The sequence below is a fragment of the Chlorocebus sabaeus genome, chromosome 24, assembly GCF_047675955.1.
Source record: "Chlorocebus sabaeus isolate Y175 chromosome 24, mChlSab1.0.hap1, whole genome shotgun sequence".
Taxonomy (NCBI): Eukaryota; Metazoa; Chordata; class Mammalia; order Primates; family Cercopithecidae; genus Chlorocebus; species Chlorocebus sabaeus.
The window spans coordinates 31,864,711-31,882,225 of record NC_132927.1 but is presented as its reverse complement, the minus strand read 5'-3'; the positions used below and the strand labels follow the sequence as shown (position 1 = coordinate 31,882,225).

Genomic DNA, 17,515 nt, shown 5'->3' with positions numbered 1-17,515 from the left:
CTCCATTTTAAACTGATTATTGGACAGTTGTGCAAAATGTCTGTAACAATGTTCATTTCAGCATTAAAACAGGGAAAACCTAATTAATAATAGGCTTTCAATTTGAAGTCATAAAGTAAAATTATATTAGCCATATACGCACACATACTGAGCTGAAAGGATGGTCACATTGTATTAAGCTGGATTGCAGAGGGAGAAGTAAGAAACTAAATGGTGTTTGTTATCCAACTTTCATTGTAAAATATGCTCATGTTACACATATTACACACATTCATGAGTGTCTTTTCTCATCTGAATTTATTTGGTTCCTAAAATCTGATTGTGAAAGTTTGGATAAGGAGTTCAGATAATAAGAGATACTTGTTATCCAAATACATTTGGTTTTGAAGTTTTGGATAGTGAATTGTGAGAATTTGGTTAATAAGAGGTGCCAGTATTATCTCCGCATTTTATCCAAACCTATTCTCTTTAGTTGTAATAGCAAGAGTAGGAGAGATACCTGTGTTTGCATAGGAAAAGTGCAGAAGATCAAATTTAGGGAGTTAACACCGCTATGGGTGAGATTTTAAGATTTTTAAACTACTTTCTAATGTTTGTACAACGAACATGTATGCAGACTTTCAACTATTAGTGGTTTCAATAGAAACTTCTGTGTCCTTAGAATATCACAGCTGATATCCCAAGAAACTACAGGACTATGCAAACTTGAAATTTGAACTTATTTACATTATGGAAAATGTAATAGATCAGTTAGGCAAAGTGTAGTTCAAAATGGAAACAGTTTATTTCACTGCTAACCTGGGGACATGGCCTTGCTAAGGACATTTCAGGAGTGAGAAGTGGATGAAGAGAGCCAAGGGCAGTGCTGTGCAGCAGTAGTCAATCTAGTGACTAGATACCAGATCAACAGAGGGCCATGTGCAGTGGCTCACACCTGTAACCTCAGTACTTTGGGAGGCTGAGGTGGGGAGGGTCACTTGAGCCCTGGAGTTTGAGCCCAGCCTGAGCAAGACAGCAAGACCCTGTCTCTATAAAAAGTTAGGCAGGTGTGGTGGTGCATGCCCCTGCAGGCTACTTAGGAGGCTGAGGCAGGAGGATCACTTGAGCCCAGAAGTTCAAGACTGCAGTGAGCTGTGATCGTGCCACTGCACTGCAGCCTGGGTAACAGAGCAAAAACCCAGTCTCTTTAAAAAAAAAAAAAAAAAAGAAAGGTGGGTGAGGAGAATCAACATTATCAACATTAAATGAGGTGACACATATATGAAGTGATGAACAGCCAAGAGGGGGCAGTGTTGGTGAAGGATCTGGATAAGAGAATCAAACGCTTGCTTTGGTCCAGGCAAACAAGTTCCAACTGGCTTTTCTTTCAGGTGTTTCTGATTTACGGCCTAAAAATGGGGCCAAACCCATGGGGGTGGAATTCACCTGATTCACCCACCAGGTGTTGCTACCTAGTTTTGTTTTGTAACAGTTGAAAAATACCTAAGGAGCAATGAAGCCTCACCTCTGAGGACCCCACAGGCTCTGCTATGAATTTAGGGGTGCAGCAGGACAGACACTTAAAGGACACAGCCACAGAGTAGGACAAATTCCTGTCTTTCTTGTGTTGAGTATGAATTGAATTGAAGATTGGGCGAGAAAGCCAAGCAAAACAAGGCGGGTTTTGAGGTATTTTCATGTGGTTGTTTTGGACCATGTGTCCAGTAAAGACTCAAGAACTGATATCTTGTCTGTGCCACTCAATCAGCACATACCTTACCTCTTTATATGTGATTTTTTTTTTTTTTTTTGTATGCACGTGTCCTTATTTTTCTTGCTGTTCTGTTTTTTTTTTTTTTTTTTTTTTTTTTTGAGAGGGAGTTTCACTCTTGTTGCCCAGGCAGGAGTGCAATGGCGCGATCTCGGCTCACTGCAACCTCTGCCTCACAAGTTCACGTGATTCTCCTGCCTCAGCCTCCTGAGTAGCTGGGATTACAGGTGCCTGGCACCACGTCCAGCTAATTTTTTTGTATTTTTGGTAGAGACAGGGTTTCATCATGTTGGCCAGGCTGGTCTCGAACTCCTGACCTCAGGTGATCCGCCCGCCTAGGCCTCCCAAAGTATTGGGATTACAGGCGTGAGCCATTGCGCCCAGCCATTGTTCTCTTCTAAATGGGACATACTTTGAGACTGGATAAATGGTTCCCAAACTGTAGTGAGCAGCACAGTTACCTAGAGGGCTTGTTAAAAGACGGATTGCTTGGCCCCACCCCCAGAGTTTCTGCATGTCTGAGGTGGGACCTGGGACTTTGCATTTCTAACACGTTCCCAGGTGAAGCTGCTGGTCTGGGGACACACTTTGCGAATCTTTGGAATAGTTTCAGCAAATAGCACCCAAGTAAAAGTAAAAGTACCTCATATATGAAAGGTGACAAATGAAGACAAAAATTTGATTGTGTTCAATAGCTGTACAACTGTACAAGATCTTTTATAAGGTGCTAGGGACCAAAGTATGGGAAGTAAGTCCTCCTCACAAAGCCTGCAGCTTCATAGTATACATTGAAAGATGAACATGGTACAAACGGTAACAATCCAATACAACACCAGTAGTTTGGAGGATGTAGTGATTAAGACATCTTTAAACATATTTGCCCCTCCCCAGTGAAGAGCAGTCTCGACTTGCAGCGAGAAAATATGCTCGTGTGGTGCAGAAGCTTGGGTTCCCTGCCAGATTCCTCGATTTTAAAATTCAGAACATGGTTGGAAGCTGTGATGTGAGATTTCCCATCAGGCTGGAAGGTTTGGTGTTAACCCATCAGCAGTTCAGTAGGTATGATGGTTATATAGCTTGAACTTTGAATTTACCAAGATATATAAGTTACATTATGGGTTGCTTATATAATGTATCTTTTAGAGAAACTGTGATTTAAAAAAAAAAAAAAAAAGGTGGGGGGCACAATAGTGAAAAGATTAAGATGCTATGTATGCCTGAGTCCTCATAGGTTACTACATGTGCCTAGTCTTTTGAAATCATGGTTATTAAACTTAAATTTAAGTTTAAATTGCTTAGCAATCACTTAGCTTACTAAAGCACACATCTCTGACTGGGCTTCTTCATCGGAGATTTTGCTAGAATTTGTGCTTCTAAAAAGCTCAAAGGTGATGCCAGTGCTGCTGGTCAGAGGCCCACATGTTGTGATCCACTGATCTACAGATTATAAGCACACACGTAGAAAATAAGCACACATGTAGCTTGGCAATGGCGCTGGCAAGATAAGGCATGTGAAAAGGACTAGGGCAGTAGGAAGGGGCTGACAGCTGGTGAGGGGAGAATGGATTGGAGAGAAGATGAAAAAAGAATGGCGGTAGCACAGTCTATGAAAGCAATCCTAACTAGCTTTCCCCTATTTGAGTGTGTGTGTGTAGCTGCAGCCCCCATCACAACATTGTCTGTAGTATATTCCTCTCCCTAGAGAATATCTCTAGCCTTCCTGACTTCAAACTTCCCGTCTCAACAGCTAGTGCTCCTCCCCTGTCCCCAGCTGTTTTGGTGGCTCTCCCATCCAGCCCAGGCCCTCAGAGAGCAAGGACGGAGGGTAACTCATCAACACCAAATCCCTTGACTCACCAAGATATACACCTGGGCTAGGGCACTTGACCTGGGTTAGAATCACAGATGCTCTTAAATTCTCTTGGCCAAGCTGGAACTGAAGTTCTTTCATTCCAACGTCTTACCCTCTCGGCCATCGAATGTAACTATCCTGTTAACAGAATAGATAGGGGCCGGGCGCGGTGGCTCAAGCCTGTAATCCCAGCACTTTGGGAGGCCGAGACGGGTGGATCACGAGGTCAGGAGATCGAGACCACCCTGGCTAACATGGTGAAACCCCGTCTCTACTAAAAAAAGACAAAAAACGAGCCGGGCGCGGTGGCGGGCGCCTGTAGTCCCAGCTACTCGGGAGGCTGAGGCAGGAGAATGGCGTAAACCCGGGAGGCGGAGCTTGCAGTGAGACGAGATCGCGCCACTGCACTCCAGCCTGGGTGACAGAGCGAGACTCCATCTCAAAAAAAAGAACAAAAAAACACCTCTTAGCAGGTTTGAATTTTTAACATGAGGCCTCTCTAATTGTCTGTAGCTCTGTGGGGAACCATGGCACATAATCAGTTGTAATTATCAGGCCAAATTTGCCATGTGTTAAACCCCTAAGGTCATTCAGTTCCACAGGTTCTGCAAATTTGTATGTGAATATTTAATAATACAAGTATCTCCTTTTGTTACTGGGCACTTTCTCTGGCAGTCTTTCTATGTCATAATCATTTCCACAGTTGTCAATGAGAATTTTTCCTTTTTTTTTTTTTTTTTTTTTTTTTTTTTTTTTGAGGTGGAGTTTCGCTCTTTTGCCCAGGCTGGAGTGAAGTGGCATGATTTCAGCACACTGCAACCTCCACCCCACCGGGGTTCAAGTGATTCTCCTACCTCAGCCTCCTGAGTAGCTGGTATTATAGGTGCCCACCACCACATCCGGCTAATTTTTGTATTTTTAGTAGAGATGAGGTTTTATCATGTTGGCCAGGCTGGTCGCGAACTCCTGACCTCAGGCAATCCACCCACCTTGACTTCCCAAAGTGCTAAGATTACAGGCGTGAGCACCGCACCCAGCCCCCTCTTTAATTTTCATTTCAAAGGTATCCTGATGATAAATACTTGCTATATGAATAAGATCTAGGTGACTACCATGTAGCAGATGCTAGGATGATAATGGCAAGCAATATAGCTATAGTCCCTTGCCCACATAGAGATCACTGTCTAAAAGAAAAGAAAAGATGGACAAGTCAATGATGAATAAGATGTAGGTGACTACCAAGTAGCAGATGCTAGGGTGATAATGGCAAGCGATATAGCTATAGTCCCTTGCCCACATAGAGATCACTGTCTAAAAGAAAAGAAAAGATGGACAAGTCAATGATGAATAAGATGTAGGTGACTACCAAGTAGCAGATGCTAGGGTGATAATGGCAAGCGATATAGCTATAGTCCCTTGCCCACATAGAGATCACTGTCTAAAAGAAAAGAAAAGATGGACAAGTCAATGATGAATAAGATGTAGGTGACTACCAAGTAGCAGATGCTAGGGTGATAATGGCAAGCGATATAGCTATAGTCCCTTGCCCACATAGAGATCACTGTCTAAAAGAGAAGATGGACAAGTCAATGACAGTAATGAAACATGATGACTGTGAAAGTAAGGCCCTTTGGGGACTATGAGACTATAAAGCAGGGTCTTTAATGTATTCGGGGGTGGGTAGAGATCAAGGAAGACCTTCTTGGGGAAGTAACATTTAAAGTGAGACTTGAAGGATGGGTCAAAGTTGGGTTGGCCAAGAAATTGGCAGGTGTTCAATATTCTGAATCTTTGTGAAATGTTCTTCATCCCTAACTAAAACCACTCTCTTTCTCTGCCTCAGCCTTCTTTTGGAATGAGGCAGAGAATAAATAAAATGAAGTATGTTCCTAACTGGGAGCTCATTATACTAGTAATCTTAAAACCATGGTTCTAAAAGCCAAACGCAGTTCAATATCATTTACATAGCAAAATTTTTGTTTTTTCTGAGTCTTAAAATTCAGCTGGAAGATCAAAGGGAAACCTTCCTTTTGTGTCTGCAGCCTTCATTTTCTTGGCCTGGATCTCATAGGCCTGGAGGGGTTTTCGGGGCTCCCTCTAGTATCACGGTCTCCCCAGTGTCGGGAAGTGGTTAGTGGGAGAAAGTCTTGACGGGCTCCCTGCAGTAAGACAGAGTGATGTTCGAGGAAGACAGTTCCACCCACAGTGACCTCCTGTACTTGAGATGGGCAAGCCTCACTTCAAGATGGCCTTTCTGGAGCCAGTAAGAGATTCCACATCTGCTCTTGTTTTGGGGTTTGTTCACTGCTGAACTGAATGGAGCTTTTCCATGCAGTCTGGATTCACCCTTTAAGTGCAAAGATGCTAGTGTTCCATTGCTTGGATGTCTTTTGTTCTTATATTTCTTGTTCATTGGCCACTGCTTTGAGAATAGTTTTATTCACCTCCTCTCACCTCCTGACTTATTTTTGGTAGGTTCCTCGAGACTTTCTAGGAATCTGCCCTCCTCTCCAGGCTGGAGTGTGGAGAAGCAGCTCTTAAGTGCTATCATCCTTTGCTCCACAGAGAAGCCAGCTTACATTTACTAGTAAATATGAGTTACTATTTATGGCAACAAATCCTGAATTTTAAAAACTTGGGATAATTGGATTTTCTTTATTTATATAGCACCTCTTCAAATACAAATAGCAGAAGCCTAGAAATATTTTTAGGTTCTATCTGCTGAAAATGTTAACTTCAGCAGTTTATAAAAGCATACAAAATGTGTTTATGACTGGAGAATTTGGAAATCCAGAAAAACACGATTATGTATTCTTATTAACAGACTTTTTTGAAAAGATAGAGGATGTTTAACCAACAAGATCTTAAATACACTAAATCAGATGCCCTAAGTTACCTTGATTTTTAATAACCATCCAGGATGGCTTGCACTTGAAAAAGTGTTATGACCAAAAATTAATGACGTTCCTAACTTCCATAAGCTATTGCCTAGGACACTCAAGACTCTTTTCATCAAGATAGTTAAAAGGTTTTTGATACAATAGTTAACTTATTTACAACTGCTTTAATATGTACTTTAATATACTGGGCCTTACATGTTATGGGAAAGGAGCTGAATCGTGCTATTTTTAACATTTTCCTTTTACATCTTAACAGTTACGAGCCTGAACTGTTTCCTGGTCTTATTTATAGAATGGTAAAACCACGAATTGTGTTGCTTATCTTTGTATCTGGAAAAGTTGTGTTGACAGGTAAGTACCAAGATTATTTTCTGACTCATAAAATGTAATCACTATGCATGTGCTTTGCTTATTCTTTTAAATACCTTTGTTCACCATGGTAAAGTAATTCTTATTAATACAGAATACCTGGAATGAAAAATAAGGAAGGAATAACATAGGTCCCAATACCGAAAACAATAATATTTTCATGTTTTTATGTCATTTTATAAGTATTTCATCTTTACATCCTGAGTTTAAACAAAAACTATCCGTGATAACATATATGGCTTAAGCTTACTGTTACAAACTCTTCATAAAGGCTTTTAATGGCCACACAAGGTCCTAACACAGGGGTCAAAAACTCTTTTCTGGAATGGGCCAAATACTAAATATTTTAGGCTTTGTAGGCCACAGAGTCTGTCACAATTACTGAGCACTGCCATTGTAGTGTGAAAGCAGCTCTGAAGGTTACATTATATAAAGGAATGGGCTCTGAATTGTGAATTTCATATCACATAATTTGTGTGTGTCATGCAACATTTTTTCCCCAACTGCTGAGAAAGATAATAAACCATTCGTAGCTCACAGGCTAACAAAATCAGGCAGCAGGATGGCTTTGGCCAGCAGACCTACCTTTCCTGAACCCGTTCTAACATGTTGTTGAATCAAATGTACTGTCCTATTGTTAGCTAGGTAAATGTTCCTTCTTTGTGTGCTACTTATGAAGGGCAGACATTTGGCTGTTTTTACCTGTAGACAATTATGTTATTAGTGTGGACACTCAGAAATGGGACTTTAGTTTAAGGCTATGTCCATTTTGTTCTTAGAACAAATCACCCAATTGTTTTAAAGGGATATACGACATAGTTCTGTATCACATGGTCTTACATGCAATGTATCTAAATATCTTTTACCAAATGCTCAGCAGCATTCCAAACAAAATGGTACCAAAGAAAACTTTAACTGTATACGTCAAGATTATCTCACTGCTTTAACCCCACTGGTAATCAGAGACAGAAATCGACCACTTTTCAAGATATCCAATAAATAGCATTTTGTCTCTTGTAAATAATATGTACATAACTTATCCTTTGGTCTACTTAGTTTGTATTCATTTTCTCAGGATTTATGAGTTTACTATAATACTATTAAAGATAAATTACTCTTTGCTATATTTGTTACTTTTCCAGTTGGCTTATTTTTAATAATTTTTACATAAACAGCACTTTTAAAAACTACTTGAGGGAATGGTTGAGACTCCTTTCTATGTCATTCTACAGAAGGTTGCTATATATATATAGCAACTGATATATATGTTTTCGTTTTTGAGACAGAGTCTCACTCTGTTGCCTAGGCTGGACTACAGTGGCGTGATCTTGACTCACTGCAACCTCCACCTCCTGGGTTCAAGCAATTCTCCTGCCTTAGCCTCCCGAGTAGCTGAGACTACAGGCCTGTGCCACCATGCCCGGCTAATGCTTTGTATTTTTAGTAGAGATGGGATTTTGCCATGTTGGCCAAGTTGGTCTCAAACTCTTGGCCCCAAGTGATCTGCCTGCCTCGGCCTCCCAAAGTGCTGGGACTACAGGTATGAGCCACTGCACCCAGCCTACAGAAAGTTGCTAGTTTGTCTAGTTTTGTCTTTTTATACATTTTACTCTCCTCTACCATAATGAATGTCAAGTTTATGTGGCCTGAGCCAAACTGATCTCCATGCCCCAGTCCCAAATAGCTAGCCAACCAACTTAACACTACATATTCTTCTCATTAATTTTGGATGACTCCTTTTGACCTTTATTTTACATATGCAGTTGTTCTTCGGCTCTGCCTTTGCTCTAGGATTATCCCATTATAATCCTATTGCCTTGATCTTATTGTAGCTTTAATACTCATGGTATGTCTAATAGGGCCAATTTCCCCTCATTACTTTAATTTTTATATTTCTTAGCTTCTCTTATATATTCCTCCAAATTAGAATTTTATAAAATCTTGTCTCATCTAAAAAAATTGAGACTTTTATATTACCTGAATTCAGAAAAGTTGATTAAGTCATAACTCAGCATCCAGCAGAATGACATGTCTATTTTAAGTGTAACTCTGAGTTTTGTAGTTTGCTTTTCTCTAAGAAATAATTAATGTGTCTTCAAAGAGGGGAAAGTTGCTGGGTATAGTGGCTCATGCCTGTAATCCCAGCACTTTGGGAAGTTGAGGCAAGCAGATCACATGAGGCCAGGAATTCACGACCAGCCTGGCCAACATCATGAAACCCCATCTCTACTAAAAATACAAAAATTAGCTGGGCATGACGGCAGGCACCTGTGACCCCAGCTACTTGGGAGGCTGAGGCAGGAGAATCACTTGAACCCGGCTGGCAGAGGCTGCAGTGAGCCAAGATTGCACCACTGCACTCCAGCCTGGGTGACAGAGCGAGACTTCATTTCAAAAAAATAATAATAATAATAAAATAAGTAATTAATTAAAAATTAAAAATAAAGTGGGGAAAGCTTGTTTGAAATCCAAGAGCCTTTTGAATGCAGTAAAACTACAATTCCTCAGATGCCACTAATTTAGAGTCTGGAGTAATTAAGACCCTCTAGTGACTGACATAAAGTTTACCTCTATATGTCCGAGAGGAAGTGAGAAAAGCCTGCCAACAAAATTGAATAGTATAGATATCAGAGGCAAATACATACCCCACTTAAGCAAACACTTTAAAGTCCTTTGGAAGGAAACTTTCATAAATGCCATGTATCATTACAAATAAATCTTATTAAAAGTGAAAATTGCCAAGTACAGGCAAAGTTCCTATTATAGATTTCTTTAAATGCTCTTAATTCACATCAGATTTCCCACTTACCCCAAATCTCTTTTAAAAAGCTTTCATGGACACATTTGCCAGAAGTTTCAAATCACAGAAGTAAAGGATGGTTACTAAATACTAAAGACTATACAGTACACTTCCCTTAACATTTCTAAGTATACAGAATAGGAAAATTTAAATTTCTTCATTCTTGTAAGATGTGGATCATGACTCTTCTGGAGGAGGGGATTAAATATGTTAACTGAAATCCAAATTCTGCTTATATTGTGAAGTAAAAGTTAATTCATGACTTACTACTGGAATGATAAATAATTATCTGTTGGTGTTTTACCTGTTTATGCTATACCATCTTAAACTATTTTGCCAAAGCTACATGGTTTAGGTGATTTTTGCCTCAACCTTAGAGACAAATGTTCCTTATTCCTTAATCCAGTGTCTCTAGACTCTTTTCACCTGCAAATGGATTAAAGACTTAAGGGCCTGGCTAGGCGCCATGCTCATGCCTATAATCCCAGCACTTTGGGAGGCTGAGTTCGAGACCAGCCTGGCCAACATGGCGAGACTCTGTCCCTAATAAAAATACAAAAATTAGCCACGCATTGTGGCGCATGCCTGTAATGCCAGCTACTCAGGAGGCTGAGGCAGGAGAATCGCTTGACCCTGGGAGGTCGAGGTTGCAGTGCACCGAGATTGTGCCACTGCACTCTAGCCTGGGTGACAGAGCAAGAGTTTGTCTCAAAAAAAAAAAAAAAAAAAAAAAAATCTTAACAGCTTAAGGGCCTAATCTCAGGGAAACACCTCAGGAAAGGGACCAAAGTGGTCTCCTTTCAGACTTCTCCCTAAACTGAAGCTTGAGGAGGCTCATGTGTGGCCTAGTGCAGCATGGCACAACTGGATACTCTACAGAGATGTTCTGAAAGCAGTATCTCAGTAACGGTAAATAACTTGCCTAGAAAATGGTAATGTGTTGCAATTACAAATGAACTTTGAGTCTGACTGTAGAAAATAATGAATTCCAGCTCTTGCCTAGGTAGGAACTGTAGAATGCCAATGCCCATAGTACAGATGGGTGGCAATTTGAAACCCTTGTATCATGCCATTTGCAGGTCTTTGAAAATAATTTATCCATATAAAATGGTCTTAGAGTTGCCAAAGCTACAGCCACCATGTTCAAGGTTACTTCTGAATGTCCTAATTATCGTCAAGTAAGCTGAAAACAAAGAGGCCCTGCTGTCCTACTGTCATGGTCCTGAACAGAAAGCAACAGGACCTGGGCCCTGCTTACACTGTTCTCCTGGGTCTGTGTTCGTTTTCTGTGGCTGGCATGACATTTAGGACCCATGTTTTTTTCTCAAACCACAGTAAAATTAATAGCATAGCTAGGTTCTGCTGGAATAAGGTACAACAAACAGCAAATATGTCAACTTCCACTTCTAAGATCAGGCATAATCATCAGAGCTAACACATTGGGCACTCATATGACAGACACTGCTACATAAGGACTTTCACATGGGGTCTAGTTAACTGTGAGTTGTACTTTATACCTCAGTTTCCTCACCTGTAAAATGGAAAGGCTTAGTACACTTAACAGTGTCAAGCAGCTGTGTGTGCCGCAGGGCAACAGGCATATGAGCAGCCTGGCTCCAGAGCCCACTGGGCTCACCCTGTCCCACAGCAATTTACAAGTCTACAGTAACACCTGTGTGGTCTCTTGGGCAACTTCTTAATTCTCCTTGTCAGCTGAAAGAATGATTAAGATTCTCTTAGCAGTGAGGGTCAGTAGGTGTGGTGGCTAAAAGAATGGACTGGAGAGTTGTCCAGTTTTCATCATGATCTGCCGTTTATTGACTGTATGGCCTTGGTGAGTTTAAGTTCTCCAACTTGGTTTCCATACATGCAAAATGCAGGTGACCACAGAATCTATCTCCTAAGAGTTGTAAGGAAGCAGAAAACCAGTGCCTGGCACTGTTGAGCTATTATCTTAGTGAAAACCCACTCTCCTGGTTTTTTCTCTATCATTGACAAAGACTGGAATTTTGCTGTGATGCCTTGCCCTGATGATAGGAATATGAAGATAAAGAGGCTTCAGGAAAATGCTTATTTACTTATTTTCCTCTAGCAAAAAGAACTAAGTTGGGCCATTGTTGCTGAGGGTCACCCTCAATCAGCTCAACATCCGTGCTTCTCGGAAATGAGTCGATCAAAGGGCAGCAGAAAAATGCCAAGACTTATTAGTGAGTGGGCCAGAGACACGACAGGATGTCCCTGCCAATTGTTAACAGTAACCCCCAACTAATAGCAAGTTGGTATATGTCATAAAATGAATAACTTGAGCAGTGCAATGCTATTTTTACAAACTTGTAAGGCTTTGACTTATATACACACGGATGTGGCATCACTTGGGAAAATAAGATGTGCAGTTATGACTTGATGTAAGAACAGAACTGGAAAATCCACATAGTATTGGAGGTTGATATTTGGAGCTGACTAAGGGGTAGGGATGAACTTACAAACCTTATCGACAAATTACAGATATTTAATAAATTTTGGGTGCCTACCAAGTACTTGTAATGTGCTGGGGGCTGAGGACAAAGGTGAATCTAACATACTCCCCATCTGGCAGGAATCCAGCCCTTCTGAAGGAGACAGACATAAAGAAACTACATGTTGCTGGCTTATCAGAATGAAATGATAAGCCATGTATACTTGGACTAGCTATGCCAGTCCCTAATCCAGAAGTATATTCCTCTAGGGCAATAAAATGGCTTAGATTTTATAAAATGCCCCTTTCTACAAACCTTAGCTCACACACTCTTTATCACAACTCTATAAGAAGGTTTATTGTCCTTATTTTACAAGAAAACTGAAAGTGGTTAAGTACTTTATTTTCCTGTTATTTTAAAGCTAGTTAGTGGTAGAGCTGGCACTTAAGCCCATATTGTTTGATCTCAAAGCCAGTCCTTTCTCTAGTGCATCAGGCCACACAATTTTCACCTTACTCACCAAGGTTAGGAATGGTATTTATTCCCCAGTCATTACAGCCTAAAGAAAAGGAATGGTAAGTTTTGCTTAAAAAGCAAGGGTCATATCCCAGCACTTTGGGAGGCCAAGGTAGGCAGATCACTTGAGTCCAAGAGTTTGAGACCAACCTGGGCAACATAGCGAGACCCTGTCTCTACTAAAAAATACAAAAAATTAGCCAAGCATCGTGGTGCGTGCCTATAATCCCAGCTACTTGGGAGGCTGAGGCAGGAGAATCACTTGAACCCAAACCCAGGAGGCAGAGGTTGCAGTGAGCTGAGATGGCGCCACAGCACTCCAGCCGGGGTGACCCAGTGAGACTCTTTTTTTTTTTTTTTTTTTTTTTAAAAAAAAGGCAAGGGTCATCTAATTGGAGCCTGGTACTACAAATTAGGGGTTTTGATTATTGATTGATTATTAATAGGACTATGGAGGCAATTTAGGTTCCCTTAAACGTTTGATGACAATATTTTAGTGAGGAAATGGTTTGACTAAATTGACCAAATTCCCTCATTGTAACACCTGGTTACAAATACTGGCAATGTTGATTTGTTGACTTTTGGTGTAAAGGAAGAACACTGGATACGCGAGCTCTTTTCCCACAGCTGCTGCTGTATGATTCAGGTGACATCTGTTTCTTATGCCTCTATGAAATGAAGAAATTGTACTAATTTCCCTAAAGTCCTCTTATGTCTAAAATCATTTCTCTATGATATAATGATCCCTCAAATGTCCATTCCCTCTTGGGAAAGAGTGCTCCCCAGGGGCCTCCGGATGGTATACTCCTTGTGCTTGAAGGCAATACTCTTAGTTGTGATTTTTGGTCTGCAGTCCGATGCTCTACCCTTGAGCTATACCACTTCCTAGTTATGATTTTTTAGTATAAAAGTGTTATGGAAAAAAAGTGAAGTTCATGGCTATCCCAAAATACTGGACCTGCACACTGTTCCTCAAATGTGAAAAGAAGAACCTTGGTTTTGGGGATTCTGGGAGAGGGGCATGTGTGCGTTTGCAGTACCTATTATGCTTCACTGTCTGCTAACAAGGTTGTTCAAGATGAATGTAGCTAGAAGCCCAAGAAGTCCATCAAACCAGAGGCAGAGGTTCTTGCTTCTTCACCAACTCACTGTTTAGTTTCTAAAGAGACTGGTTTTGTAGAAACCAAAATTTTAGTGCTGGAACTAAAAATCTGCTGAAACTTGTGACTTTTTCTACCCCAAAGGTCCAGTTGCTCTTATGTGTGTCGGTAACTCACTCTCCTCCCCACCCGAAATCTTTGAAGGTGAAGACCTACAGATAGTAAACTTTTTGGCAATGAATAAATAACTTACCTTTTCTTCTCTTTATTTTTTCTCTTTTTATTTTTTCCTTTTTTATTTTTATAGAGACAGGGTCTCCCTATGTTACCCGGGCTGGTCTCAAACTCCTGGGCTCAAGGGATCCTCCCACCTTGGCCTCCCAAAGTGCTGGGATTACAGGTATAAGCCACCATGCCTGCCCTTACTTCTAAAAAAATTAAGCTTATAAGGACTTCATCCCTGATTATTTAATCTTTAAGGTGAATGCACATAACAAATTTAACCATTTTAAAGTGAACAGTTCAGTGGCATTTAGTAGCTGGTTGTGTATTGTGAATATACGACCAGCTCTACCTAGTTCTAAAACATTTCCATTGCTCCAAAATAAAACCTGATATCATTAAACCGTTCCCCTCGTTCCCCTCTCCCTGGATATTTCTTATACATAGAATCTTATGTGTCTTTTTGTGTCTGGCTTTTCACTTAGATGAGCCTAAGAAACATGCTATATGTTGTAGCATGTGTACTTCATTTCTTTTTATGGCTGAGTAATATTCTATTGTATATATACACTATAAATTTTTGTTTCATTTTGAGACAGAGTCTTGCTCTGTCACCCAGGCTGGAGTGTAATGGCGTGAGCTCTCCTCACTGCAACCCCTGCCTCCCAAGTTCAAGCAATTCTCCTGCCTCAGCCTCCCAAATAGCTAGGATTACAGACACCTGCCACCACGCCTAATTTTCTTTTGTATTTTTAGTAGAGACAGGGTTTCGCCATCTTGGTCAGGCTGGTCTTGAACTCCTGACCTCAGGTGATCCACCTGCCTGGGCCTCCCAAAGATATGGGATTACAGGTGTGAGCCACCATGCCCCACCTACACTATAAATTGTTATCCATCCGTTGATGGGCATTTAAGCTGTTTCCACCTTTTGGCAATTGTGAATGGTGCTGCAATGAAAGTGCGTATTTTTTTGAGTACCTGTTTTCAATTTGGGGAGTATTTACCAAGGCATGAAATTGTTGGGTCATGTAGTAATTATTTAACTTAAAGAATCACTGAACTATTTTCCACAGTAGCTGATCCATTTTATGTTCCTATCAGCAATGTACTTTATAGTTCTTAAGAGTCTTTATCAACTAAAGCTATTTTCCCTTTCTCTTCATGCTAACAGTTGTTAGTCCTTTCATTATCCTCCTTTCTTCCTTCCTTGCCTCCAGCCCACAAAATATCAGATTAGCTGATTAGTGTCCTGATTAGCTGAAGCTCCATATAAACAGTCCACGACCCTTAGCACAACGTGCCTGCATAATTTGGAAGGTGGAGGTAGTGGTGGTGTTTGGTTGGTAGTGGTGAGACATGAGTAGGGACTGACTAATATTTCTCAAGAGTGGAGACTGTCTGATGCATGTTTTTATCCCTGTAATTCCTAGAGCAGTTATGATTTACAATTTCTTGAAACCTAAGACTTTACAAGTGACAGTAGTACAATTTTCCCCTCTAATAATCCCTTCCCATGCACTAAAATTTAAAACCCTTTTAAACTTAAAATTTAAAACTTTTTAAAATTTAAAACTAAAATGTAAAACAAATTTAAAGCTCATTTGTCTCAATCTGTTAGTCAATATTAGGGAATCAAGATGTTAACTAGAGAGGAGGTGAATCAAAGGAAGTCCCTTTTGCTGGTAGCTAAGTGCCCGCAGGTGCTGATGAAATTACTCTGAGGCCATATTCATGGCACACGTAGAGGTAACATTCCACATTTCACACTGAGCACTGTGTGAGCAAAGATGACACCCACAGAGAAGTTCTAGAAAACTCTGCTCTAAGGTTTGTGTCTTCTGGAAATATGGCTGTAGTTGCCAAATTATTTACCTGAAATAAATGCCAATTCTCAGGTACAGCTAAAGAGATGTCATATTAAAAGTAATTGGAGACAATACAATGAAATTTTAGCGTTTAAATTTTGGTATTTTTTATATTAAAAATTATGTACACCTGGATTTCTTTATAGGTGCCAAAGAACGCTCTGAGATCTATGAAGCATTTGAAAACATCTATCCTATTCTAAAAGGTTTTAAAAAAGCCTGAGCATATCATTCAACATCTCACATTATTCTGGTCTGAATATGTCCATAAGCCCAGCACAGAAACAGCTGGATTCTTCTACCTTTAATTGTAGATGTTCCAAGTACATTACTTATTAAAGGGTGATTCTGTGTAAGTAAATCTAAGAAACGAAGAAAAATTGGTATTCAAAATGACTCCTTCTGTGTTATTTTAAAAACTGAACAAGTAAACGTTTCAAAATTTGAGAGATTTAGGGTCTCACTAGAATGATATTGTAGCATCATTAAGACTCAACGCGTTTCCTTTTAGCTGGAAGAGTCATCTTCCAGTAATTTGCCATAAATAACGAACACAAAGGGAAAGAGCTGAGGCACCTGATACATGTTCTCTAGGCCTTTTAGAAAATATAGAATTGTTCCTTTGGCCACATACACGCGAATCTACGAAAAAGGTGATAATGTAGACATCAAGGGAATGGGTGCTTTCCAAGAAAGGAGTGCCTCGCAAATGTTACCACAGCAAAGCTGGAAGAGTCTACAGTGTTACCCAGCATGCTGTTGGCATTGTTGTAAACAAGGGCAAGATTTTTGCCAAGAGAATGAATGTGTCTACTGAGCATACGAAGCACTCTAAGAGCCAAGTAAGTTTCCTGAAACGCGTGAAGGTAAATGATCAGAAAAAGACGTCAAAGGGAGAGGTGTCTGAGTTCAACTGAAGTGCCAGCCTGCTCCACCCAGAGAAGAACTTTGTGAGAACCAATGGAGAGGAGCCTGGGCTGCTGGAACCTATTCCCTATGAGTTCATGGCGTAATAGGTGTCAAAAAAAATTCTGAACTGTACGAATGTTTCTCTTCATTGAGAAGTGTGGCGCCCCCCTCCCTTGAAATATTTAAACTACATTTTGTATCCAAAAACCTCAATACTCTGCTGTTAAGTAATACATTAATACGCGTTCTCTGAAAATACATAGCCATATATAGGAGTTTCAAATAACTGCATAAGCTAGATACTGTGATATCATCTACCAGGATAGGAATTAATGTGTATTTTTTGCCTTTTAAAATATTGAACAGTTGATCCTGATCATTAGGTACTAAGCACTGTGAAGGATCCTGTCTGAATACAAATTAAACATAAGCCCGAGACCTTAAAAAATAATCCTTTTGTTTGAAATGATCAGAGAGAAAGACTTCTCACTTAAAAATAAATCTTAAGTTTCCAGGAACCATTCAAGTTTAGTGTAAACTCCATTCTGAAAATTAGAGAATTTTTGCTTTTGCTTGATTTTGTAATCCTACGTGATTTGTATTTAAAAAGACTGGGTAAGATTAAGAAGACGGAGGGGCAAAGGGCTCAGATTCAAGACCGAATTAGCTTGTAGAATCCCCAGCACTTGACGGTGATGTGGAGATTAACAGGGAGGGACGGGCTGATATGAATCATGGCTCTTAGCTGTAAATCATCAGTGATTACGTCCTTCACC

General features: G+C 40.2%; 1 protein-coding gene across 7 annotated transcripts in view; it reads left to right on the top strand.

Moving 5' to 3' along the window:
• The window catches only part of TBPL2 (TATA-box binding protein like 2), a 44,074-nt gene extending 26,715 nt beyond the window's left edge, over window positions 1–17,359 (top strand). For 6 of the 7 annotated variants that reach the window (XM_073011003.1, XM_073011006.1, XM_037984012.2 and 3 more), the window contains 3 exons: window positions 2,642–2,809; window positions 6,759–6,853; window positions 15,977–17,359. In XM_073011003.1, coding sequence (XP_072867104.1) covers window positions 2,642–2,809; window positions 6,759–6,853; window positions 15,977–16,053 — 340 coding nt within the window. In that variant the 3' untranslated portion in view covers window positions 16,054–17,359. The remainder of the gene's footprint in view (window positions 1–2,641; window positions 2,810–6,758; window positions 6,854–15,976) is intronic. The other variant, XM_073011004.1, reaches the window with a different exon arrangement.
• Window positions 17,360–17,515: the final 156 nt, after the last annotated feature.